Below are 26814 nucleotides of genomic sequence, written 5' to 3'. Positions count from 1 at the left end.
TTAGATATGGGTAAATCTTTCTGTAGTTGCTTACTTGTTCAACCTTTTTTTCAGACAACATTATTCAGACCTGTGCTGATTTATCATATCCCTGTGAATAGGACAGGAGACTGTGTTAATGAATGTGAGCTTGTCAAGAGTAATTTTAATGCCATTATTAGGGCAATGTCTATATGACTTTTTAAAAAATCCTCAGTGATGAAGTGCTACTTCCGAGCATGATTAACTTGGATCATTTCACCTTACAATTTAATTTGAGGTTGCTTGAATTACATGTCTTTGCATAAGCGTGTAAGGCATCCAAAGGTCTTCCCAGCTTTCGACTCTTAAGGACCTTTCTCACCAGATGGCAAATTGCATTGCCTTGGTGCTTCCAACAGCTATGGCATCGGTGCGCTGCAGGTCAAACATGGCTCAGGTGCTGAGCGTGCTCTTGAAGGAGTGTTTCTGTATCACGGTTCAGATCTGTGCTGACTCTGGTAACAGTCTTGTCACACTGCTGGTTGAAAACAAGACCGTATTCAGTTTAACTCTTAGAAGAACTTGTAACTGCAACTGGCTCCTGGCAGTCAGTAACAATTTGATAGTATTTTCTGCTTCTGGCAAGATTTTTGGGTAATCCCAGAGGAGACTGTAGAACCAGGAGAGGAGATGGACGAGAAAGAATTGTAAGTGAAGCAGAAACCAAGCATGGAGTCAGAGGACATTCCATGCAGAACACAGCTATCTCATTATTAATAATGAAGTCATTGAATGCAGATTTTTTTCAGATGCTGTGGTTTATAGTAATTTCTACAAAAGGTAAAGATTATGGCTTTCTAAAATAGCTGAAGAGTATAATTTTGCTGTTATTTTGCATTTTATAAGAACAGATTAAGGCTATTTATATGTCTCTTGGCTCTGGTAGTAGACAACATTTCACATTCATGCACGGAGTAAAACCCTTTGACTGGAATATGTTTAAATTCAATAGCTGCAATTTAATTTCTTGAATCCTGCTACAGTGATGAGATAACTAAAAAGATGAGTTAGAGTTAGGCGCTGGAGGGAGATTGTTGGATTGCCTTCATAACCATGGGAACTTGGATCACACTTCAGAAGAGCTGAAAAGCAAGTTGATGCAAGTCATCTAGTTGGGGGCAATGTTGGCCTGTTCTGAAAGGTGGGGATGAAGCAGATGTCACTGCTTTTGGAAGGAGGCAGGTTCCACTGAAAGCAGAATTACAGACAATGTTCTGATGAGTATCACATAAGAAGCTGCACCGAATTTTCTTCTTTTTAGCCTATTTGTAGTCTACTTTATCGTAGACAATAGAAAAATGCTACAATACAAGAAAAAAGAAAATGGAATTTTTTGTTAAGGTATTCTTTATGTAGTTTTATAGTAGGATAAGATAGCTTTAAGTCCTGAACATGTATTTTCAGTTTTACTGAGACAGTGCACCTAAAATTAAATTAAGGTAGCTGCAGTTCCTGGCTTTGCAGGTGAGGAGTTAAGTCATCCATTCACAGAGAATATCCATTAGCAATACTACCCCATTGTTACTCAACTCATCATGATTGTAGTTTTGCTGCTCTAGCAATGGTAGCATGATGCATAAGAAAAGGGGGAAAAGAGAAAATGTCTTTGGAATAGACACATAGACCAGATAGTCTTTGTTTTAAAATGTTAAAACAGGACTGGATTATATCTTAAACTTCAGATGGGCCCAACTGTTGTAAAAACACATGGAAATAGATACTCCTGCATTGTAATCGCAGTGGAATTCCCATCATCTCCTTCCCCCGCAGCATCTCCTGTTCCTGCAGTGGTCCCTCAGGAGTGTTGACATAAGTGTTTGTGGAGTTACACAGTAAATGAACTTGCAGGGAGATTCATTCATCTGGTATTTTATGTGAATGGGTTTGTGGAGGGAGGATGTCCGTTCTGTCAAGAGAAGGAATAACTGTATCCATTGAAATCATCTACAGACCTCAGATCTCCTCTAAGAAAGCTGTTGCCAAGCTGTTACAGCTCTAGCAGGAGGATTTTGTGCCATCAGTTCACAGCTCCTTCACTTCAGAAAGCCCTGGCAATTGTTCTTGCATTCAGTTGTTACAATGAATTTATAAATTCTACTTTTACCATATTTTACGTTGCTAGGACAGTGGAGCACCCCTGTTTACGGGTCTTATATACTAAATCTAAAAACAATCTAAAAGTCTCTAAATTGGTTTAAGGTAACATCAATCAAAAAGTAAGTGCCAACACCCAGGCTTTCATTGTTCGCTGTATCTTTGCTGTGTGTGAGTCACTGCAGTCGATAAATGTAATGCCCACGTATAGTTGCTTAAGAGCAATGTCACAGGGCTGATGAAATTATTCATGCCTAACCAATCTACTCTGCTTGACCATCTGTTTGGATTTTATCACCAAGTTTGAAGAAATACTACTGCTTCTAAATATGCACGTTGTACCTTGGTACCTGTAGATACCTATCTCTGTCTTTGAAAGAGCCCACATTTATCTTGAAGAACTGACTCACAGAAACAGGGAAATTCACATTGCAAAGATTCTTTCAAGTTTATGGCATTGGAATCTGCTGATTAGAGCCACAATACCATATACTTTTATTTTCCAAGGAATCTTTTTACAAGCTGTAATCCAAAGTGGTTTTAGGTTACACAAAGTAATTGCAAAGTTAAGCAACAAATAGTAGTTGAAAGCAAAGGTATAGTAGCTATAGCCGAGGGCTAAAATTAGCAGTAACAAAAGGGGGGTAAAAAACCATTCTGCATTCAAACAAGGCAAGGTTAGTCAAGGGAAGCAATGTCTTTTGGCGGATTTGTTTCAGTGGGCTAAAGATGACAAACTTCTGAGCATGTAAGCTTTTCTTCAGGTCTAAAACAGAAGCAAGAATTTACATTACTAAACACAAGGTAAAGAACACTCGCTTTACATATACCAAGATGTATTAGTTTAGACTAACTCTTAAAGGCAGACAGTACCTACAAAGCAGAGGAAGATTTAGCAGGGAAAGTCATGATACGATGTTTCTGTGCTGTAGAAAAAAAGCAATTGCAATGTGTAATGTAAATTGTAATGTATAATGTAAATTGTAGTGTGTAATGTGGAGGGATTAACTGGGGAGAGAGAGCAAATTACAACAGGCTGTAAAGGCTGTCTCTTTATTGAATCTATGTTTTTTAATATCCACCAGAGTTGTTATTTTAATACTCTGGTTTATTCTTTGAAGATGCTTTATAGAACTCCCTTGAAGATGAGAAGGAAGAAGTTAGAGATGAAGTGGCTGTGTGAGAATTGCCCCCCTTGGGTAACCAGGTTTTTCTTAACTTTGTGGCTTGCACATGCATTCATTCAGTGGGTGCAGTAATGGGGGGGGGGGGGGGTTTCCTTTTTTTCCACACACATACTTTTGGGGATACATATGATACGCTGGATAAGGTATACTGTGTTCTGGGAAGTACTTCTGTAGGATTTGGTGATAGTGTCAGTTCTGTTTAGAGAAGCATGATGGAATGGGGCTATGTTGGGAAGTTTTGTTTGTTTCTTAGGCGTGGTCTAATTTTACTCATTGCATGATGGTCAGCAAAGAGTTTGCTTCCAACAGTCAACTTAGTGAGGCTGGGAGCTGTTTGAAGGCTAGAAAGAGATTTGAGGAGGGAATGACTTAAGGAAGTAGATCATTTTTCAGCAGAGATTGGATTTGTTTAAAAATTTCTATCCAGGCTCTAGATGATCATATCATGTAGCACTAGCAGATGTATGATTGATGGGGGGCAGAGGGGTTGGTAATTGAAGCAGTTCTGTGCCTTAGTTAATTGACTCTTTGAAAAAATACGATTCATTTTCCTGTGGGAGAATCCCTTTTGCATGTATCCATGGCCACTAAAAAAGGCAGGGTTTACTGCAGTTAGGAGCTATGTGCACCCAAGAAGCCAAGAATGATCCTGTTCTCTTGTGACTAATACCTGGTTTAGTAGCTCTGCAGGCTGGCAAGGCAGTTGAGTGCAATTCTCCGCCTTTTTCAATAACTTCTTTCCAATGAGGACGTACAGTTCTACCACTTGACACTAAAAAGTAACCAACCAAGCCAAACACCCCACAGTTGCAAGCTGTTCCCTCCAAAACGGGTGGATTAGGCAATCTTCATGTGCTTGACTTGCTGAGAATTGCTTTTTTGCCTAGATGGAAACACTGAAAAGAGGCTGGATCTAGGCTTTAGGAACTGCATTTCTTGTTGAGACTTTTTTCCTCGTGTCATGCCACTTGCTTTTGTTGCTGTCATTCTGGGGGGTACTTACCCCTCTGCTTTAGCATCTAATTAAAATGCTTAAGCCAGGAGCCAAATTTCATTACAAAGCTAGTGGAAGGTGGCAGGTTGCCCTCGAGGGAGCAACTCATGGCAGAGTCAGAACTTTCTTGTTGCCTGTATTTTCCGATGTGAACAGTTTGTCAATTCCTCTAAAAGGTTGCACTGCAGCATGCATACAGGCAAAGGGAATTTAGCTTTTCCAGAATAGTGGATACGGATTCTGTGGAAACAGGAAAAACTGCCTAGGGATGGCAAAGTCATCATCCTGTACCACTGGAACTAGATTTTCCTGAAGTGACATTTCCTTTCATGCCCACCCACTCTATAAGTATAAAGTTGATCTAACTGCTGATTTGGAGGCTTTTCTGAAACCCTCGATATTTCTGGTTCCATTGCCAGAGATTAGCACTGTCTTCTCTGTTGTATGAAGTGGCTTTTAAAACACTTTAGGCATGTGGGAAATGAAGCTTGTATTCCAAGGGTAAACAAGATTGTAGATACAAAGACCATTTTGAACTGTATCAGGGGCTTTGTGCTTTGCATGACAAACCGAAGAATGTGAAATGCTTGCTGACATAGTGCAGACTTTGTTATTTGGTTTTCCATGTCGAATGGTAAGAGAGTCAACATAGTCTCACAACTGACCTACACCAGTAACCTCTGAGTTTGGGATTTGGAGATTGAATAGATAAAACTAATAGCAGACAGCTGTCAGATTCCAAAAGAAGGAATCCCAGTTTGGGGCTCTGTGACGAGCTTGGAAGCTCATTGTGGCTGTAAAGCAGATTTCAAGACAGATGATGTGTGTGTGTGTGTATATATATATGTATAGTGTGTATTACTAAACATGTCATTACCATAAAATCTAAAGATTCTCCCATTGGTCTTTTTTTGCCCTTCTGAGTTTGTTCGGGCTTTGGAGTTGTCCAGAATAGTACATTTCATTACAATTTTTCATAATGTTTTTTTGCTTCTGTTCTACAGCTATGTATTCTCTTGTGATGATAGTAATAGTCTATTAGTATTAGCTTACATGTCAATAGAAACATTAGTGTTAATAGTCAGGATCTAAGCTTTTTGTTTAGAGGTTGAATGTTTCCTTTAATTGTCTAGTTTGGAAAATGGTATCAGAACTGTGAGTCCAAATGTAAGGTGCACATGTCTTCCTGCACGTTCATCTGAGCTTCGTTGAAGTTTTTTGTTTCTTTTGCTTTACTCTATTGATTACATTTATTGAATATTCAGTCATTTATTCCCAGTTTTGGGACAAAACTCCAGTGAAGAGCTTTCAAACATTGTAGTGCAGATGGGGTGAGGGGACACTCTGTATCATCAATGAGAACCCTCCAAGGAATGTAGGATATCCAGATGCATTGATCCATTGCCTATACCGGGAAATGGGACTCCTCATTTGGACAGCCAACTAAAACGTTTGAAGTCGGATGGTACTAACAGACCGGTATATCCAATACACGTCCGTGTCTGAGCATAGCGGGAGAAGCTGCAAGGTATCCACAAGTTTGAGCTCGTATTTAAACCACTCTGTATTTCATAAGCCATCATCTCCTACTGTCCTGAATGGCAACTCCCATATTAAGAAGGTGGTAAAATAAGGGGGATACTTTTCGTCCATTCCCTTCTTATCCGTAAATCCTGTTCTGCTCTTCTCCATTCCTCAGCTTCCTCGTGGTATAGGGATTTCCCAGCAGTACGATAAGGCGACTTTGTGACCTTGTTTATGACAGCTCACAGGGTTCAGAGTGGAGCTGAGGCTCCACAGAACAAGTAGTCACTTCGCTCCTGATCTTTCAGAGCTGAGCCCCAACATCCTGAGGCTTAAACGCCCCAGTGTTAACGCAGCTCCATGGGGTTTAAAAATGCTCTGCTGTTATATAAACAGGCATTAAGGCTTTCACGTGATAGTCTTATGTTGCTTAAGTATATACAGTTAAATATACATTTGGCCAGCATAAATAATTGCATTCTCTACAGTGGAAACACTTGGAGCTACATTGTGCTGTTACAGCAGTATTATGAGAATGTGGGTAATTTGGTTTTATTAGTAGAAGTTTTTTATATTCTCCCTAAAAATAAAACATCTAATTTTATTAGCACTGATTGCTGCAATTTGAAACTAATTAGTTTCATGTAAGTGGCATTGGAACACTGTGAAACCTGTGCACTGGGAACCTGAGTAACTGCCACGCTGCTGGAGGCTATATTTATGTGTGTCCAGGTATATGTGGTCAATAAGTAGCCAGAGGATCGGCACTAAGCATTGCAAGTCTGATTAGTGACTTTGCCTGAGCAAAGTCCAAGGGCTGAGGTCAGCTCTTTTTTAACTATATGATTTTTTTGTTGCTGTTTCTTAACTGACAAAGGTTCAGCTCAGCAGCTACTGTGGACTTACCATGTGCTCTCATCAGCCCCAAGTAATATTTTTATCTTTTTAATCTAATTTTCACTTTAAAGTTTATCTTCTCTGATTATGTTGTTAGTTTAAGCTAATTTTCATATATATCAACTAATTCATTTGTTTTGGTTTGGGGGAAATGAGCAAACCACCTTGAGTGTTCAAAAAGGTTTTATTCCCTCTTTCATGTTCATTGTCAAGATTGATTTAGTCTTATTATGAAACTTGCAGCTAGAAATACTCTTCCTAACATGACTTAATGCTTTAAACATCTCTTTGAAAATATTGCTGTTATTTGATACTATCTGATGTGCACATGCATAGTTTTATCTTTCATTTGCATTTTAATGCAAATATTTAATTTTTATTTTCAGAGGTGACTGAAACAATGTTACATTTGCAAAACTGGAGCTGTTTTTTGAATGCAGAAGGGATGAACAGAATGTTATCGGGGAAATAGCTAGAGCTGTATTTGTAGACAACTGTATGTCTCTATGGAGAAAGGAGAGAAGGAAGAATCAAGAGTGTCCTGTGCCAGCTGAAGTTCACAGAGGTTATGTTCATCCAGGAAAACCTTATGTTCTACTTAATCTCTATTTTGGGTCTGTGTGTATTCTCTGTCTCTTCTTAGATAGAGAATTTATCCATCTTTGCTTTTAGACCATTTCTGAACCAAAGGACTCATGAGATGGATCAGGTGGTGGCAAGAAATCTGCATTTATACATATCGAATCTCTTAAAGGGGTGTGCACACACAAGAGAGATGTTCTGAAATCAGAAGATTGTGATTTCAAACTGAAGTCAGGATATGCATTCTGTGCTCTAACTTCTGTTGGAATTCTTTGTTTGCTTCTAACGATAACCACTAAGCCCCTTTGTTTGCTAAAATAGATTAAAAGCAAATATGCCACACAGCAACACGAAGTTGCTTGTCATTCCTGTTGGTCAGAGCGTGCTGGTGGTTTGGCCTCCCAACACCAACATCCAGAGGGTAGAATCAGAGGTGTCTTCAGCACTGTGGTTTAGAGTTTGGGTCCATTTCTGCAATAGTTTCTGACCAATTCTTGACTTCAGTGACATTCTGCTTTGCTCTCTCACTATGTTTTTATGTAATGGCTGACCTTGCATGAGCTGTAATGAGCTAAACTTGTGACTGATAAAATAATCATTATCTCCTGTGAGTCATACCATATGTTGCCCCCTCTCTACTACCATAATTCAAGGCATGCTTGACCCAGTTATTTTGCCTTTCCTACATCATCCCCTCTGTGCTACCATATTGTTTTCTCTTGTAGCCATTTCTTTATTTCCTAGCAGTGCGTTGTGCTTTCAATGGTGGGCTTTCATTTGGTCTACCTTTGTCCTCAACAAATTACTGAAACCCAATTTTGTCCATGAAATGTGTTTGAATCTTAACATTGCTCCCCACTTTGGATGCATTCTCCTCTTATTTAATGGCATCAGTATCTGATTTCACTTTTAGATTTGAACACCATTGGAATGAGGGAGCTTGCAATACATGGCAATGTGGTTAAGTTTTTTATGGCAATGTATATGTTATCGAATCATTTAGGAACAAGGGATTATTTTAGAAAGAAAAAAATGAGAGCCAAAGGTAACTTACAATTTGGCTAAGCAAGCCTGGGTGAGATCATGGGAGGAAAACAAAACTTTCTTTGGACATTTTCAGGAATAGTAGTGAATTGTAGCTATAATTTAAGTAGAATGGATTCAAGGGAAGACAGGCAAAACATGGAGTGATTATAAGGAAAACGTCTCTGGCACTTACTGACTTTTACACTAGCCTCTGGGAAGTCTGTTCTTTGTGTTTTTGAAAAATGTGTATGAACCAAAGCACAAATGCACGTTAGAGGGAAAGTGGTGTGAATAACCAAAGAGGGGGTTTCCAGATGAATCTTTATTTCTTTCTTACTACTGAAGGCAAGGATTTCCCTTGTGGTTTTTTAGGTGTTCATGTTACAATGCAAAATATGAATGCTTGCATTAATCTAACTAGTAATCTGGGCTTTTTTCTATGTGGGTTTTTTTCCTTAGGGGCAAGGGGGCATATGCATCTAGTGATTTTTATCCTTTCATCCTATCAGCCCTTGTGCAGTTCAGTTCATTAAAGTTTCTAAACAAAGATACGCAGTGACCACTCCTTAATTCTAGAGGAATTCAGTGAAATAGAGCTGTCTTTGTCCGTACTAGTTTGTGTTAAGTCTCTGGTAGCGAAGTGAGGCACCGTCTCGCAGCTCAGCCTTAACGAGATGGCCACATTCTGCCAATGTTGAAACAGGACAGAGAGATGAGAGGCTGGGTTACGATTATTTTCATTTCATGATTTCACTGGGATAAAAAAATAAAATAAGGGTTTGGGTTTCGTTCTTGTTTTTTCCTTATGGACTGGTGATGCAGTTCTAATAGAAAAAGTCAAGTTGAGGTCTCTGTTGTGCCTGACTGCAGCAGGGATCTCAGTTTTGGCCTCCTGTATTTGGGTTGTTTCTTTAAGAATATTTCTCTCTGTTGCTCCTGCCAAATTATTTGCTGGAAATAATATCAACACAAGATAATGAAAGGTGTTAATTGGACTCTTGGCTATTGAGGAGCTATCAGGTCACAGAAGTGGGATGGAAGGAATTAAGGCTGAAGTCCTTTAACTCTCACATTCCTCCCCTGGATAATTTAACTATGAAAATTAATAGAGGTCCAAGGGAGTCTTCTTAGTGTTGGGAAGAGTTACATTTTTTTATAAACCAATGGGATATTTAATGATATTTACACAAAGAAATCCAAACCATCTCTAAGACGTTGCTATGGCTGTAGCAGAACTGCCATTTTGGAGTTTTATCTAAAGCTTGCGAAAGTACCAGGAGCGAAGAGAGTGCCTTACAACCTCTTAAGAAAATAAATTTCCAACTGGATTCTAGTTATTGCTTCAAAGCTGCTTTTGTGTCACCGCTGTGGTGAAAGGGTGTTGTGTTTGGTTAGAAGGTAGACCTGCAAAGCTCTCAGGATCTCAAAGGAAGAGTGAGTGGCAGGGAACAGTCTGGGTCTCTATATGTACTGCATATGAAAAATGGCATTAACAGCAAACGGAGGCTTTGCATGGTCCATCTGCTGCACCAAGCGGGCAGGGGTTCCTCAGGTTAAGAGCCGACATCATGGTGGAGCAGTGACCCACCTCTGCAGCAGATCTGTCTCCTGCGGTCCAATAGGAGTCATAAGAACAGACACAAAGAAACCCAACAAACCCAAAACAAACATCATGAAAGGATGTATCACATGTTTATTTACACACAATTTCAGTTCTGGTATTTCCCATCCAGTTTGTCCCACATGTATTTTTTCCTTCTCCTACTTGAGGCTTCTTGTGTCCCAGTTGTGTTGTTCTTGTGCAGCAGGTCCCAGCCTTGGACTTCAGAGGTTCCATCTAAATTTGTTTTCCCTTTCCTTTTCTTTTTTCCGCTTCTTCTCCACGTAAAATCTCGGCTTTCTTTCTTGACTTACTGTCCCTGTTCTCCAGGGCCCTCCAGAACCAAATAAAAAAATTACATTGTGAGACGAGGTTTCTCAGGGAAGATCCTTAATAACTTAGTAGTAAAATCACGTATATTTTCTAATGATACTCGGGAATTGTTGTGCTGTTTTTTCAACTGAGGTTAAAAACATCCATCCTTAGGTTGGCATGCAGCTTGGAAATCTTCAGGCCAAACAGCTCAATTTTGGCAAAATGATAAATAATTGCAATCATTTCCCCTGCTAATTATTTCATTACTGTAGCACAGCCATATCTGAAGCTGAGGGTGTAGCCTCAGAGAGAACAAATATGCAGTCTAAAACCCAGCAGGGCTGGGGCTGGGGAAGGAGATACTGGGCAGGGAACAGCTTTGCAAGTTTTTGCTCTTACAAAAATGCTAGGAAAGGTTAGAGAGTCCTGCAGAGACCCTGGGACCTCAGGACCTTCTACAGGGTAGGGAGCAGCGCAAGGAAGCAGTGCCAGCATCAGTGATACAGACCTTGCAGCTGATGGAACTGGTCCAGCAAGAAAGCTTTGTGCAGAGCTACCGGGAAAAAAAAGTAAAATTGTGCTTTTCTGTTACATTTCATGGCTGGAATGATTAAAAGGTAAAATTCATCTGAAGTACAATAGGATAAGGGTGGCAGGAGATTAAAAAGGTTTATGGCTTTGCACAGTTGAGCTTTTGTTTTCTCCCACTTTGTTCCCATTTTATTCCTTTAAAAAAAAAAAAGAAAGAAAAAGAAGCCTAACTGCTTTTAATTTCTTATCAGTAAAGAAGTAGAGAGAGAATGCAGATGAAGTTGCATATATCAAGAGATCGGTTGAACAGGCTGCAGTTCAGTGATGATGGGGGTGGGAGGGGAATGCAGCACCATAGCAGAGGCTCCGCTGAGCTTTGAACTGGATCAGATGCTCGAGGGCAATTAAACACACAAGATTTCCCCCTTTAAACAAAGGCACAGAAGGGAGTCTCCCTGTTTTCTGTGCTGTTAATCATCAAGAGGAGAGAAGAACGTGAAAACGATGAAAGAAACGATGGTGCTGTTTAAAGGAAGGATGTTAGACCCCAGCAGGATGCTTGCTTGAGTTGCATCTCAATAAATAATAAGCACTTGTTATGCTAATAGTCACTATTTTCAATAACATGATTTGCATACACATCATATGCATGTTAATTACACTGCGCACACAGCCAATAACGCACATCTCAGGTTTTGTCCTTAGCATTTTCATGTGTAAAATGATGCATCACGTTAATTAATATTGCAAAGTTTTCGAGTGCAAATGAGTTGCTAATACAATGGGGAGCAGCATACCGAGCTAGATACGCCCCGAAGATAACCGCATACCAGAGCCGGGGATGGGAGAAGCCCAGGATTAGTGTCACTTCTGGTTCTGACAACAACTGTCCTTGCACCTGATTATAATGAAAATAAAAGTCAAACAAAAGGGTGCATGAATGCATGATAATGCAATGATGCGTGATAATAATTAACCCCTTGTTGTCTAATCACTGGGTGCATGCTTGTGGATATTGCTGTGGTTTTATACCGGAGCACAAAGTTTACTGGTTTTCTACTGACTTCATGCCACCTGGGGAGGGAGGACAGGCAAGACCTGGCTCTGTGGAGAGGCAGAATAGTGCGGGCAGAGCTAGTCCTTGAAACGTTATTGAATTTTTGCCATGAATCAGAGCCATGTTTATGTTACATCAGTGCTTTGCATCTTGTGTCTATAGCATTTCTGACCATTAAGGAAGACTGAGCTTTTTGAGCTGGATCTGAAGGGCAGCTCCACATAGTCGTTCTTCTCTCCTTTCCCACGCATGTTCTGGATGCCTAGCATTTCTCATTTCATTATGTCTAATTGAAAGTTCCCACTTGTCCTCCTGACCTACTAACTTAAATGAATAAGACCAGTAGAAATTAGCCCATAGGATGAGAGCACCTAACGCTAGAAATGAATGATGCCCTATAAAATGTAACGATGTGACAGCTGAGGATGTGTCATGACGAATCTGCATTGCATCCAGACCCAATTTTGTATCTTCAGATGTACTTCTGTAAAGCGTAATGCAGCAATGGTTCAGGAATCTCTGAACCATGTTTCATACCACTGTGTAGCTTTCTGTATTTATAGCTGTGCGGATTTTTTTCTTATACTCTTTTGATACCACTGAAATCTGCTTTCAGCTTAGTACTTACAATGAAATTAAAAAAAAAAAAAAAAACAAACCTACAGTATCTTGGGAAAAGATTTAAGAGTTGTTATCTAGTGTTCCAGACTAAATATTTAACATAGTTCATAAGGTATCTAATAGAAATATTTACCTGTTAGGAAACTGTAAGAATATAATTTACAAGTTATTACCAGATTAATTTTTCAGGTATCAGATAACGATATCAGGTATCAGATAATCTGGGCCCTATAAGGCACAGATGTTTGGAATTAGTAGTTCAGTTTCAAAAGAAAATAATTGCTAAATGCAATAGCTCGCCCCATCCGTGTTCAGTTGTTACTGCCATTGGTGTTCCCAGTTGGTGTTCCACGTCCCACTGCAGCTTGCTCTGCATGGTTTATACTTACAGTATCTAATAGCAATTTAAGGGATTTGCTTTTCTACAGAGAAATTAATGGGTTTAATAATTTTGAAGAGGTGCTGCTCTCTTAAGTTCCCTCAGCATAGGCAGAAATGTTGTGCAGCCTCTGGTTCCCTCGGCAGCCTGCTCCCTGCGGGGAGCGGTGAGGGGGTGATGCACACCCTTGCAGAAGCATGGACCGAGTTGTGTGCAGCAGCCTGCAGCCAGCAGTGCGCTCGCTCCGGCTGTACGCGCTCCGGCACCGCCACGGCTGAACGTGCAGGTGTAGGATCTGCAGGAAGTTTTGTTATGCCAGCCCGGTTATCCATCCGTTCAACTTTGCTGTTCCTTCTGCAGCTCCTCTGCTTCCCAAGCCCCACGCTCTTGTGCACTGTAATTGTAGTCAGCAGTCAACTCTGTCTATATTGACCTTCATCCCTGGTGTGGAAAACATGACATGAATTTGCCAGTCGTGTACTAATTGCAATCTCTGCTTTGAGTAGTTTGCCATGGGGAGGAAACCTTATGTCCCTTGCCAGTAGGCTCACGGTCACTACTGTAATTCTGAGGTAGCTTCTGCTGAGCATCTGTGACAGGCCAGAGACGTAGGTAGCACTGAACCAGCAGTTAATGTTATTTAGGAGCACGGGCAACCATGGGAAAGCCAATTGGCACACTGCAGAGTGTGCTGTCATCTTGTCTTTCTGGTGGAATAAAAGCAGAACATTTCACCCTTAGAGGCTTTTTGTGTTTGCAAGGAGAAGAGTGTTTTCTCTGTAAGTGAATAATTTTTGAGCAATGGAAAATAAGTTTTTGGTGTATGGTCTAAAACGCTGACCCTTTGATGAGAGCAAATTTACCAGCTGAAATTTCCTCTTGTCAGGCTTCTACAAAGCTGATATGTTAGCTACCTGAAATGCATGCTGTGATACTTTAATCTGGAGAGCCATTAGCCTTCTCAGCTGATCTACAGCTACAATTTTATTAGAGCTTAGTGAAGGTCGGAAGTTCAGGTGGGCAAGGTGTGATTGCCACAGGTGTTTGAGATAAGGAGTTATGTGGAGGGCGTACTTCTCAGCTGCTGCAATTTGCAAATATTAGTTTAAATCCAGTGTTCTATCTGAAGAGCTTGGGGTTTTCTTGCTGTATATTTAAGAATTTCTATTTCTGAATGAGCTAAATTCTGAGTCTGTAAGAGCTGCCAGCATTATTCACCAAACCGTGACATGCAGAGCTAGGAAAGTCTTGTTTAAAAGCATGCACTGGTTAGAGCTGCTGTCTTGTAGGGAAGTGGATTGATTCAGTTACTTTTTGTGTTAGGAAGATTATAAATTTAAAGAAAACTTACGTAGTTTTCTTAACCAGGCACAGGTAACAGTGGCAGGGAGCAGAAATGTCTGAAATTCTATATTGCATTAATAGCCTACAGTGAATTTGGCAATGGCAGGTTGGTCTGTTTGATGGACAGTACCAGTGAGAGTAAGAAAAAAGCAATTCACATCGAAAACCGTGTTCAAGAGAGTGGAAAGATTTTGCAAGGTAACCTGAGAAAGAGGCATGTCTTTTGGCTTGGATACAATCTTTGGAACATCCTAGTGTTGGACAGGCAAAGTAGATCCCTTTGTTTTATTAGAAAAATGCAGATGGATTCTCAAAATGAAGGAAAATTTAATTTTTGTTGAAGTTGAGAGTTTGCATCTTTGTTCTTTGCTCATTACTCCGTAAAAATGTTTATGTGGTTTGAATGTCAGGCTCAGTAACACAAGAGAATTTGCAAACACTGAAGATCAAGCTATAATGACGCTAGCTGGATTTAATAGTTCTACTTTAATTAGGATAAATGAGTTTACTTTTCTAGTGGGATGTATTAGCGTTTTTAACAGCTACAGTAACGATAAAACAGCTGTAAATGCAGAGATGTATCTAATTAGGGGGGGGCCAAAGCAATTAAGACGGGCATACTCTGTTGATCGTAACTGAACAGGATTTGACAAAGACAGATAGAGTTGACAGCAGTGCTTTTAGCGTGGATGCCATGAGATGGTTGGTGACCGCAGTGAGACGGTTAATGACTGCAGTTGATGAAGCACTAGCGATTTTAGTATTTTCTTGAGGGGGTGTGGGAGGGGAGGGTGAATCAAGTTTTACAGGACTTTTCAAAACCATAGTAGAAATATTTGGAGAGCTGCTCATTCAATCAGAAGGATCTGAGCCTAGTTCTGTAGATACCATACTTGGCGTGTCCTTCTTGGGCCTGAATGCATCCTCTGACATAGTCCCCTGGTCCCACTGGCTGGAACAGAACCTGTAATTCACGTTTTAGCTCTTTCTGAGCTGTTCTCTGCCTCAGTGGCCATAAAGAACTTTGCTTCTAGATTACCTTTGTATAGCTTCTTTCATATCTGATGTTTCTGTTCTCTACTGTATTGCTTGTTGACAAAGAAAATACCTTAGAGAGCTCAGAAAACAAACTGTACATCATATATGGACATCTGTCATACATTCGTCCCAAGGCGTTTTTCAGAGTCCTGAAAAGAAAGCAGTGGTGCCAGCTGCACTAGTTTTGTAACTTAATGTGTTAGGGATCAGGCTGCAAATCGTAACTGTTGCAGATGACAGGAAAGTCTTACAACAATGAAGTAGTAAACTGTTATTCTATTCAGTGGTTGAGATGGGAAGAATTAAATTTTTGTCCTTGGTCAGTGGCATGTGTGTTAAAATCGGTGATTGTTGTGCTCTTTGGGAAGAGGGCTGCTTTTTACAGTTTGGAGAAGGACACAAAACTGCATTTAAAACAATGGGACTGGCATTCTTCATTCTTCATTCTTGCATTTCACTTCATTAACTGTTTGCATTTTAAGATCAGATTTTCTTCCATTTTGTATAGACTGTTCTTACTAATGAGCTATTTGCCATGTTACATATATATATGTTCGATTTGATTATATTTGATTGTTGATACTATATCAGAAAAAAATGAGCCTAGAAAATGTATATACAAAAGCATATATATGGTATGTCGTAAATATGTTGATAACATTTTTCACTCAAGGAGTTTGAGACTTGGCAATGTGTTTAAATTTAGAAACAAATGTTTGGATCATCCCAGTACAACCTCTGGATTCAGTGCTCATATGGAATTCCTCTAGGATAATAGCATGCAAGCTGTGTCACTGCCCAGCATCCCCCAGTTTTATCGGATTATCTCCAGTTGCCTGTCTTTTTCTTTCTCCGCTGCCACTGGAAAGTAGCCGTTGGTGTTTATTCACTCTGATGTGCTTATTCATTTGAAGTGGGTACAGTGACAAGTATGTATCACCCTTGTGTCAACACAAATGCTCCGTGTAGGCTACTGGTATTTTTTAAACAAACTTTGAAGTAAATACAAAATGTTATAAACCCACTTTTTATCGTATATTACACATGCATAAATAGCCCTTTCTTCTCCATCAGGCATGCATGTCACCTTGTTGGAGGAAGCTGTGGTTTTCTTTAATGGTTGGTCTGTGAAAAGAAATTCCTAGGAGTTACATGCTGAGTCTGTCTCATGCTATTTTCCTGACGCATTATCAATGCAATAATCATTAATCTTATTGCAAATCATTAATCTTATCCCATATTTGGCTTTTCTGTGTATGCACAGTCTTTGCAGGGCCAAAATCCCTACTCTTCAAGTCAAGTCAAGTTTTGCCATTGACTAAAGTAGTGAGGGACTTGCCTTGGGTCTGTAAAAATCTCACCATCTTTCCCTAAATCTGTGATTGTTTAGTTCCTCTGCGTTGCATAGGTACCTATGCAGTAGCGCATGCTGATGGCTCCTTATTACTTTCTTCTGTACAACACTACCCATATGAGTAGTTTTAACAAAATCCTGAAATATTGTACGCTTCACGTGTTCACTTCTAAAAATACATAAATGCAGACAGCACCATCATAATAGAATTGTCTGCTCTCCGGGAAGTCTCTATGGCAAGAGAGGACTGTCACCCTCAAGGTTTAAGAATGCGCAGGAGAGTGTTTCATCGCATGTATCCCTCATCAGTCTGCAAACTTAGTGCCTCTTTCATTCAGCAGAATGAGGGGAATTGAAAAATGGATCTTCATTTTTCCAGACCCGCTCGTCCTGGCTCCCAAGCTCTTTTTGGAACCACACTGAAAAATCACAACTTCACAGGACTGTGGCAGCTAGCGTCAATTTTCTACCACATCTCTTACTGTGGGTTTATGGTGCTTCCAGTGTTCCTCTGGTTTTAACTGGAAATACCTTCCCAGGATTGACAATTACGTATGAATTCAAGGAGCTGTGTGTGTGTGTGTGTTTAAATGTACTTTAACACAAAACTTAGTTTGTTTAGGTTGATACATAGAACTTTAGCCCTGTAGTATGATGCATAGTACTTGTAATGGTGCAGCAGTGTTGCTGCGTTCCTGCTTTTATTATCTCATGTGTATATTTAATCAACGAATGTACTTGAAAAAGGTGTATTTTTCATGTGCTCAAGTTAAAAGGATAGAAGTATATTCAGAACCACATTTGCGTCCATTCAGAATATGTTTTGGCTTTAAAAAAATTTTTCCCCCTTCTTTAAATGATCTTGGTGTTCTTTTAGGAGGAAAGAAAGGGAAAAGAAGTCTGAAAAAATTACTGTTGAGATTATTTTAGGACATCAGTTCTCCTAGTTGTAACGGACTCTCTTCCAGGGTGAGATGTGGCAGACGCTTCATACCACACATTATAAAACAGCTTACAAAGACTGTGAAGCGTGATGTCTTTACAGCCTACACTGCTTGCATTACTTGTACAATCATTGCAGTCATCAAATGCAGACATTTTATAAGCTCCTAAGTGACATACCTCAGCTAAGGGGAAAAAAATATAAAATGAATTAACATACTCATGTAAACCCCCAATTTTCAGGCATTTTGGTGTTCTCTTCAGGCAGAATTTGAAAGGCAGCAAGATTTGTGCTGCTTTAACCTAGAATGCAAACCTGTAATTATGGTTTGGGGCCTTTTCAAATGAGAATCAAACTACACGTTTCTTTGATAAGTCTTTTTTTGTTGCGTACAGTTTTAGCTCAGTTCAGACCATGAACACAATTCTTACTGAGGTTAATGGGAATAGCACACCAGCATGGGGAGAAAGAACAGCAATTGGAGGTGCAATGATTTCATTACGCTGAGTATTAGGACACTTAGCAGCCTTTTCTAAGCAGCTGTTCTTTAGGGAAATTAATACCTGGGGTCTCTTTACTTCTCCTCAACTTTAACTACCATAAAAGAACTTAATGTAAAGCTGTTTGCAGTTTATCTCACCCGATTGCTATGCGAAACTTCTAACACAAACGCTTTTATAAACTGCAGCCATAACACACTAATCTTCTGAACTTCCTGACCCATAAAACTATGATTATTGCTACATGTAAAATTCATCTGGAAGTATCCCTCTGTATTTAGTGTTATGGATATTATGTTGCAAAATCCCTCCTCCTTTGCAGTGTAAGGGCTGCCAGGAAAGCAAAGGACAATGGAGCTGTAGATGGGTGTAGAGAGAATAACACTGTACCTTAATCTCGTGATTTTGGTTATATTTGGAGCTGGTGATCTAACAGATGAGATGCTCTGATTTTTATTTTTTTTTCCCTAGGTTATAATTTCAGCATATACTTTTTTGATTAGAATATTTCTGGCTGTTCTTACTTACCATTAGGCACAGGTCAGTCACTAATTTCCTATACCACTCTGTGGGCAGGTAATTAAGAAACATCAAGTTTGTAGGAGCTATTTTGATGAAGACAGGAAGGATGTTAGAGATGAGAAGAAAGCTTTGCTATTCCAGGTGTGATTCTTTTAAGTATCTGTAATATCTGAGAGTTATCTCTAGTAACTCTTCTGTGATTGAAGTAATGAATGTGAACAAGAAGCAGTTTGCAGGATATCTTTTTAGTAAAGGACACTGGTTAAATTCAGCAGAAGCAAAAAGGGATTAGTAATAGTTCACAAGCACCTTTACCCTCACTTTAATTATCGGTAACACATACTTTTATTTTTAAAAAAAGCTACATGATTCTTGTCTGATCTACAGCTAAGATAATGACATTGACAGTTTCGCATTTATACACATGCACATTGCAAGGGGGGCGGGATAACTGTGCTCTGGGGTACAGACCTACCAAAAAGTAAGAGAGTCACGTTTCTATCATTTATTTGCCACCAGATTAACTTAATATAGATAATCATCCAGCTGGGGGGTGGGCAAAAAAAAAAAAAAAAAAAAAAGCATTAAATGAACAGCCTTTTTTCATTTTAAAACACAAACATTTGTGTTAAATGATGCTTTTCCCAAGCAGCTTTTATTAGTATTATCGTTCTAAATTGCAAGTTGTCACATCCACCAGCCTCTAAATTACCAGTCCTCTGTGTTGCTATAGTAACACTGTGGCCACTAAAATACAGACTCTGGCATAGAAAGGCAAGCTCAGACTGCGACTCATTTATTTGAAGGTTTTGGCAGCAGAATATCTCCACGAGGTCTTTATTTTATAACCTTTGAATACTTGCATTTTAACTCTTTCAACCACAAATGCAGCATTGTGCTAAAAGATGTGTTTTAAGACGGGGTACCGAAGCTGAACAGGGTTAATACATACATGGGGATAGTTGACTTCTGACTACTCTTCCCTTCTCTTCTCTTTGGTTTTGGTCTGGATGATTGATGGCTTTCTTGAGGTGAGGCTAAGGCAACAGTGCAGTATTGTCTTCTCCACTTCCTCCATCTCAAAGGCTGCCCATCTCCTTTTCATGATGTCTTGGTGACTTTTCAATGGGATCCCTCACTGGTAACCTGGACAACGGAAATTACCCTGGTTGGATTAGAAATGCAGTTTCTTGCTTAGTGAACAAATCTTTCTGTAATAATGGAAATGGACTTGTGTATTGCCACTTGGCTGCAAGTCAGTGTGTTAGTGCTGGTGACTGCATAAACTGCAGTAACAGTCAGTATTTTGTGTGTGTCCCCGTTTAAGTAACAAAATATGATAAACACTATAGGTTCTATCTTGAACTTAATCCCTTCTCCTTGTGCCTGTTACTGTGATATGCTCTTAATTTTGTGAGCTCAGACTTTTTTTCCCAGTCTGTTTTCTCTGTTTTGCAGTCCAACTCCCTGACTTTCAACTGCTTGTCAAGTTCATCTGGCCTCCTCACGGTGGCTTTAGATCTGATAGATGTTTCTTTTCAGCCTCGGAACATCTTCCCAGACCACACCCCTAACCTCGGTTTCCCTCTTTCAACTCCTTGTCCCCAGACTCTTTCCACATCTACTTGTAGTGTTTCTCCCACCGACTTTGTTCTGCTTGTAGTGACCTTGAACCAGTCCCTTGGTTCTTCATCCCCCCATGGGCTCCCTGACCTCTCCCAACAGCCTCCTACTCCGAGCTCCAGTGCTGCCTTCCATGCAAAACTGGTCATGGCTGCTGAACAGCACTGTGTTTTCCATCCTCTTACGTTGTTATTCGCACCATTCCTCTTGTATTTCTAGCAATCCTCTTTTTGGGGTACATGTATGGTTTCTTGCTCTGTGCCCACTAGCCCACAGGACACACCATGAGTGATGAGTCTATGCGGGCTATAAGTGACCAGCCTTCCAGTTCTCACTGTCTTAAAAGTTTTCTAATGTTTACAGTTAAGTTCGTGCAGCATCTAGCACAAGGGTAATTAGTGCCTCTGAGCATTACTACCCACGGTAAATAGAGCTGGTATAAGTTTGCATAGTAGAATAAAAAAATCCCACATGTATGGCAGAATGCAGAGGTGTAGGAAGAATCCTGTCAGAAAGTATTTATATTAGGCTAAAATAAGAGTTTTGAATGCTAAAACCATAAATTTTTATTAGCCAAATATGTATTTATACCCATCTCTACTCTATTTGAAATAAAGAGAAGTAATAAGCCCCTTACTTTACAGCTGTAAATAAGAATTAGTGTGTTTAATCCCTAGTCAGATAAATATTAACATATCTTTTCCCAGTTTCACAAGGACTTTACTTAGGATACCAGTAGATAAATTACATTTTTCAACACCGTTGGTATTGAAAATGTTTTCCTACACCTCCAAAAAAAGAATTTTGTCTTTTACCAGTATTCCAATATTTTATGGCAAAACATTTGGGGTATGTCTCCTGCTACATTCTTGTAAAACTCTACTTGTTTTAGCAGTCACCTTGTTGAATCCCTCTATAAAAGCAGGGTAGGAAACATGCTTTTCGAGATTGTAGTCTTTTAGCTGAGATCAAATGCTGTCATTTAGTACCTTCAAGTACAGGGTTGCTGACATGAGCTTTTCCTTCATGCGATGCGGTATGTGATCCGGAGGCACCCAGGCTGCCTGCTCTGTGCCATCGGGTTACAGCTTTTCACAGATGACCCAGTCCCAGCAGAAAATCTTGACCTCTCCCTTTTTCAGCACTTCAGAGGTTAATTTTGTTGAGGGATCAGATTTCTTTCTAAGGGGAAGTTTCTGATGATCACCTTCTAGCTGAGGCTTTACTTGCCAGTGTCTTTCCGAGCTGCTGAATGTTGAGGGCTCTGTTGGAAAACAACCTTGCTCCAACTTTCTTTCAAGCCTCTTCCTAGACAGTCAAGTTACAAGCTGTTTTATTTAGGGGGGTGTTGGATGGTAGCCTAATGAAGGTATCAACCTGCAAAATAAACCTCAGCCCTTTTGCTGGAATTCTTCATGGGCAACAGGGTGGAGAAGTGCTTTGGCCTGGGAATATTGCAAGGTAAGAGATTTTTCTGCTCTTTTGAAAAACGTGGAAATGTGTTGTGTTACACCTTTGTGTAAGTAGGTTTAGCTTTGTAAACAGTGGCAGCAATGGAAATCCATTAGATGATGGAGTAAATCTGAGAAGTTTTCTCCCTGCGCTATTTGACTCGTTGTACGCTACATGAAATCAATATGTGTTCAGTAGATTACAAATATTTGAATAACATAATAGGAAATTCCTCGTAAGGAACTGACAGCTATTACTGTATTTGTTTTTTCTGGCTTCGCTTCAGGTTTCTGTGAGGTTTATCAGTATTTTTTTGCGTCTCATACCTTGCAGTCTAACCGGTGATCTTTCCACTAGTGTTACAGGCTTGTAGCCTCGGAAAACTATGGGGCTTTGTTATATTTTAGCTCTGTAAGTTTGCTTTCTGCGCAAACCAGGAACCTCTATGGGAATGAGCTCACTCTGCAGGGAAACAAAGGCGTGTGTGAGACTGTTTGAGGCCAGATCGCAGCCCAGAGTGCACTTGCTTTTTGGGACATAATGTGCACATCCTATCCCTGCTCCTGTGCAAATCTCTGCCGGCTCCCAGATTTCTCTGAGCAAGGTTAGAAGATCTTTTCCCTTTTCAGGCTTTCTTTCAAATAATCCTGATTTTAAAGGCTGGAATAAACCAGGAGTTGTTGCTACTGCTTAAAATGTGGCAGTTATGCTAGGAAAAAAACTGCATTCGGAATTGGTAGTAGCTGACATCTTCTTCGCATCTCCACATTACAAAGGATAAAGTGCTTCACTTGGTTATTGTGTCTGTCTGTCGCATAAATCTCTGGCCTGATAAGGACGGTTGTTTTCTTTGGCTTGGCTTCCTGAGGGACAGTGCTGTGCCCTGTGATCAAATTAACACCTTTTATTGCCAAGGTCAGCTTTATTTGAAGATGTGTCAGCAGGCTGTAATGCGTTCAGAAAGACCAATTTTGTGGTTTTCTCCTTTTTTCGGATGGGCAAAGAGTGTGCAAACGTATGCATTAGCTTTGTGTCCATGTGCTTAGCTGCAGCAGACGGTGCTGTGTGAGAGGGGCACTTCTCATGTGTGAAATCTCGGGTTTGCTGTGCACGGCCTTTTGCCTTGATCAGTTTATGTAGAAGCTTTACAGTCTATTCTGAATAGGGAAGAACTTAACAGTGCCTGTGAATTGCTTGAAGTCTTCGTGTGTATCTATCACTTCTTCATGTTGTGCCTGCACATTTCCTGCTGGGGATTACAGCCGGCAACCCTTAAAAGATTTGCATTGGGGTCACTAGTGGAGTTACAGTGTCGGGAGGGATTAAAACAGGACTGGGAAACGGAGGAGCCACATTCTACCTGCCAGCTGCTCTGTGCTGTGCTTAGTAGCCACCTTTCCCTGCGTGAGGCTGCCCAGTGGTCCCAGTTGGCCATTTGTGCTGGGGGAGCGGGTGGGCAAGTGGCCACACAGGGGCAGGTGGGTCCAGCCCCATGAGTCTTTCAAAAGCACACCTAGAAGTAGAGAACTTAAATGCGTCTTGCATAGTCTTGTTTCCATACTACAGCTCATTCCTTTCCTTCCACATTTTAGTTATGTCAGGCCTGTAAGAATTTAGCTAATCTTTTTCTTCTTGGTGTTTAAGCCTGTTTTTATTGTGGTTTGGAGCCTTGGACAAGAGGCACTTCCAGGTACCAGTAAGTGCTGGTGTGCTGCTGAGCTCTCACCAGCTCGGTCCACGCAGATGGGAGGTGGTGTTGGAAAGCAGCTCAGTGTTCCCAGTAAGTGCCACCCCTTCTTTAAGTTGTAACTTAAATAGCGCCTTTGTATGAGGAGGCGAGGTGATCCCGAAGGTACCTGCTTCTGGGGGAGGAGGAGGTATGGGTGGGTAAGGCAGGCAGGGGGAAGGAGCCTGCACAGCCTGGTGTTAGGCTGTCACAACCCACCACCCCCTGGGCTGGGCACCTGCTGCTGCCTGGAGGAGGGAGGGAGGTGTTTGGGCTGGGGCCTGGCGGGAGGGAGGAGGAGGAGGAGGAGGCAGCATGTTGCAGTGGTGATCCATACCCAGGGCTTTGCCAGGGAGCCCCATTGCCTCACCCCAGAGGGACCGCAGGGAGCTGGGGCTGTCCCTCCAGCACCTCCAGCATCCCCAGCGGCTTTGGCTTGACCTCTGGGTTTGTTCAGTCCATCGCTGTCACGTGCAGGCTGTGCACTTCACAGGGGTTTATTTTCTGGAGAGCACCAGAGGCTTTGTAGGTAAATGAGGATTTCTGACTTCCATTAGAAGACTTTCCTCAGCACTTCTTACTGTCTTGGAAACAAAGGCATAACAAACAGGCTTTTTTTTTTTTTTTTTTTTTTTCATAATAACAACTAGGATTAAATGCTGACCTCACTATGATATGAAGACACTGATTTTCTTTCCAGCTTTTGCTGGTGCAGGTCAGTTGGAGTCAATGGAGCCACATCAGGGATGAGTATCAATCCCATGGCCTTCAAAGCAGGGAGGTGAGGGTGCCACTGGCTGTAGGGGTGCTCTGTGCACCCACTGCAGGGCTGCTCAGTAAACTGCTTTGTAAACACCCTTTGTAAGTCTTCAGACAGAACAGTAAATGGGGAGCACCAAAATTACAGTTTATAGGTCATGAGCCCAGGAAAAAGGGGTTGGTAGCTGGCTGGAGGTGTTTGACGCTGATTTTTTTCAGACCTAGCTGGGAATTTGTGTTCCTCCAGCACCTGGGTCAAAGGCAGTGCCTTGCTCTGGTTTCTTGCCTTCCCCCGAGGCTGTGCAATGCCAGAGGAACCATTGTGGTGAACAATGGCCAAAAAAACAAGTTCCACCAGTCAGGCATTTTGCAACTGAATACGGTTGTGCTGGCTGCTGTGTTTAGTGACTCCAGACAGTGAGGGACTGGAGGGTCCTGAGCAGGTGAAGAAGGCGCCTTTGGAATTCCTGCTTTGGAGCAGGAGATGCTGAGTTTCGGTTGAAAGTCAGATTGCTTTCATGAAGCTTTAGAGTGTTTCAAATGGTAAACTCCCTGAGATTAGCTGGGTTTAGCAGCTCCTGTACATGTGTGCTCAGCTGTGTTCAAGTTTGTTATGAGCTTGGTCAAATTCCTGGTCAGATTTTAAGGGACAAAATAAAATCCAGTGTTATTTTTATAAGGTTATTAGCACTGATATAAAAAGATTAAATCAAAAGAGCGTGTGCAGTTTTCTAGCTTACAGAAATCTTTTCTTACCCAAACTTTTTCGATGCTAATTGATACTTTTCTTCTGTGAGTTATTCTTTTTTACAAAGAGGTATTTTAAACGTAAATCCTGGAACTTTACCTTGGATGAATTCTAAAGAGAGCTTTGACAGGGAGCTGCATTTCAGCTTGGTGGTGGTAAACCGAACAGTTGCTACACATGAAAACGGTCTGAACAGCTCACAGCACACTTAGAGCAGTTTAACTCTGCACCAAAAAATGTCATTAAAAGGATTAGATTCTGCTCCAGACAGAACAGCTGGAAATGGTCTATATTCATTTTGCTTGGTTTACTTTTCACTTTTCATGGTCTGGCTTTACAAAGTGTTTCAAGGTAACAGTCCTGTCCCTGGGCTCCACCTTCAGTTAGAAACAAAGTGGTTTATTTTAAAATACCCATAATGAGATGTAATGAGAAGAAAGTAACTGAAGTCATGAAGAAGTGGGTGATTAATAATCATGTAAAATATATTAATTAAATTCACTTATCTTGAAGTAGATTTCCATCCATTCTCTTGCAAATGGTTATTTGTCACCTTTCATAACAATTTGAAAGGAAAACCATGCAAGGGTCTGTATATGGTTTTTGGATTTCTGACACAGTGATGTCAGTATCATAGGAAATCCCAGAAGAAAACAGCGGAAACTGCAGTATTTGGTATCTCATCTTACAGCACATCTACATGTATCTGGCTTTTTTATTTCTCTTTTTAATTCTTTGAAGATGCTGTGAAGTTTCAAATCACTTTGCACCTTGATTTTTTTTGTTTGCTCGTTCTATCAACTCATAAATAGTTAATTTTTTAGGTAGAAGAGGATAATTACCATGTTTCCACTTGAAATATTGTAAAGCCCCAAGGCCCTATCTTGGACAAATGTATTTTTCAGCAGCTCATTGTAATTTTGGTTTTGAGTGAAGATCCAGCAAAGTTAAAATCCACACCCATCTGTAGAGAAGGGTGCATTTTCAGCCTTTAACAATACCTTTATTTAGTAGGATTTTAATGACTCGTTTACTTTGGACTTGCATTGGGGAGGATATCTGCAGTGAGGGGGGCTGTCCTGAGGATCACAGGATGGTTTCTGTGCCTTCCAAGTTGACAAAGAAGAGCCAATTCTGTGGATGATGATTATGCAAGATGGAAAAGTGCTGATAGACTGTGGAAAAATACAAGTCTGAGCCTAACCTCTTTACAAACCTGTTTCAAAAAGCAGCTTTGGGTAGTTGACCTGGTGCTGTATGTGGGCCATCTATAGTAGCGAGAGGTTGTTAGTCGCATTAGGGCACGTAGTCTGAGATGGGGAGGGAGAGGGAGAGGGCTTAGGGGGCTTGGTTTTATAGAGAGCAGGAGGCAGCTTTGTGGGAGTTTTTAAATGGTGGTGGTGATAGTTTTTAAGTGGGTGGGTGTATAATTAAGAATTTTTTTTGTAATTTTCAGTAATCAAAGTAAAGTTTCAGGTGATTGATCAAATAGAGAGAGGAAAGCCCAAACATTTCAGCTTCAGGTTATGGTTGAGTAGACTTCTGCTGACATAAGAAATTATTAATTGCACCAGCTAAATTACAAAGATGTTATCTTGGCTCTGGGAGCCAAAAACACTGTAATTATGGCTGTTAGATCCCCCATTCTGCTTCCTTGCTTTTGAATTTAACCATCAAGGCACTGGATCAAGGTAAATGTGAACCAATTTGTGTGGAGGGTTTGGGGTTATTTCAAGAACAGTGTGAACTAGAGATACTTTAATTTGTTACCAGATGCTGTCCTGGCACGAAGCTGCACTCTTCACCCGTGTACAGATATGGACACGGAGCAGCCTGTCCTGTGCTGTTGCATATTACACCAAATACTGTATGATGGGCTGCTTGGGGGAAGAGCTTTTAGTGTAATAGATCACTGACAGCAGGTTAAACGGTATATGTGCTTTAATAGCATTACTTTCGAACAGCTTATGCGGTATG

General features: G+C 40.6%; 1 protein-coding gene across 9 annotated transcripts in view; it reads left to right on the top strand.

Moving 5' to 3' along the window:
- Positions 1-26814, top strand: part of NAV2 (neuron navigator 2) — a 223246-nt gene that overhangs the window by 136395 nt on the left and 60037 nt on the right. The window contains exon 1 of one of the 9 annotated variants that reach the window (XM_040608732.1): positions 21394-21613. The exons of the other annotated variants lie outside the window; for them this stretch is intronic. Coding sequence (XP_040464666.1) covers positions 21516-21613 — 98 coding nt within the window. The 5' untranslated portion in view covers positions 21394-21515. Of the gene's footprint in view, positions 1-21393; positions 21614-26814 lie in introns of those variants that run through there. 9 annotated transcript variants of the gene reach the window in all.

This window comes from Falco naumanni, chromosome 10, assembly GCF_017639655.2.
Source record: "Falco naumanni isolate bFalNau1 chromosome 10, bFalNau1.pat, whole genome shotgun sequence".
In the NCBI taxonomy this organism is placed as follows: Eukaryota; Metazoa; Chordata; class Aves; order Falconiformes; family Falconidae; genus Falco; species Falco naumanni.
The sequence above is the reverse complement of the archived record's forward strand: the minus strand, read 5'-3'. Positions and strand labels throughout refer to the sequence as shown.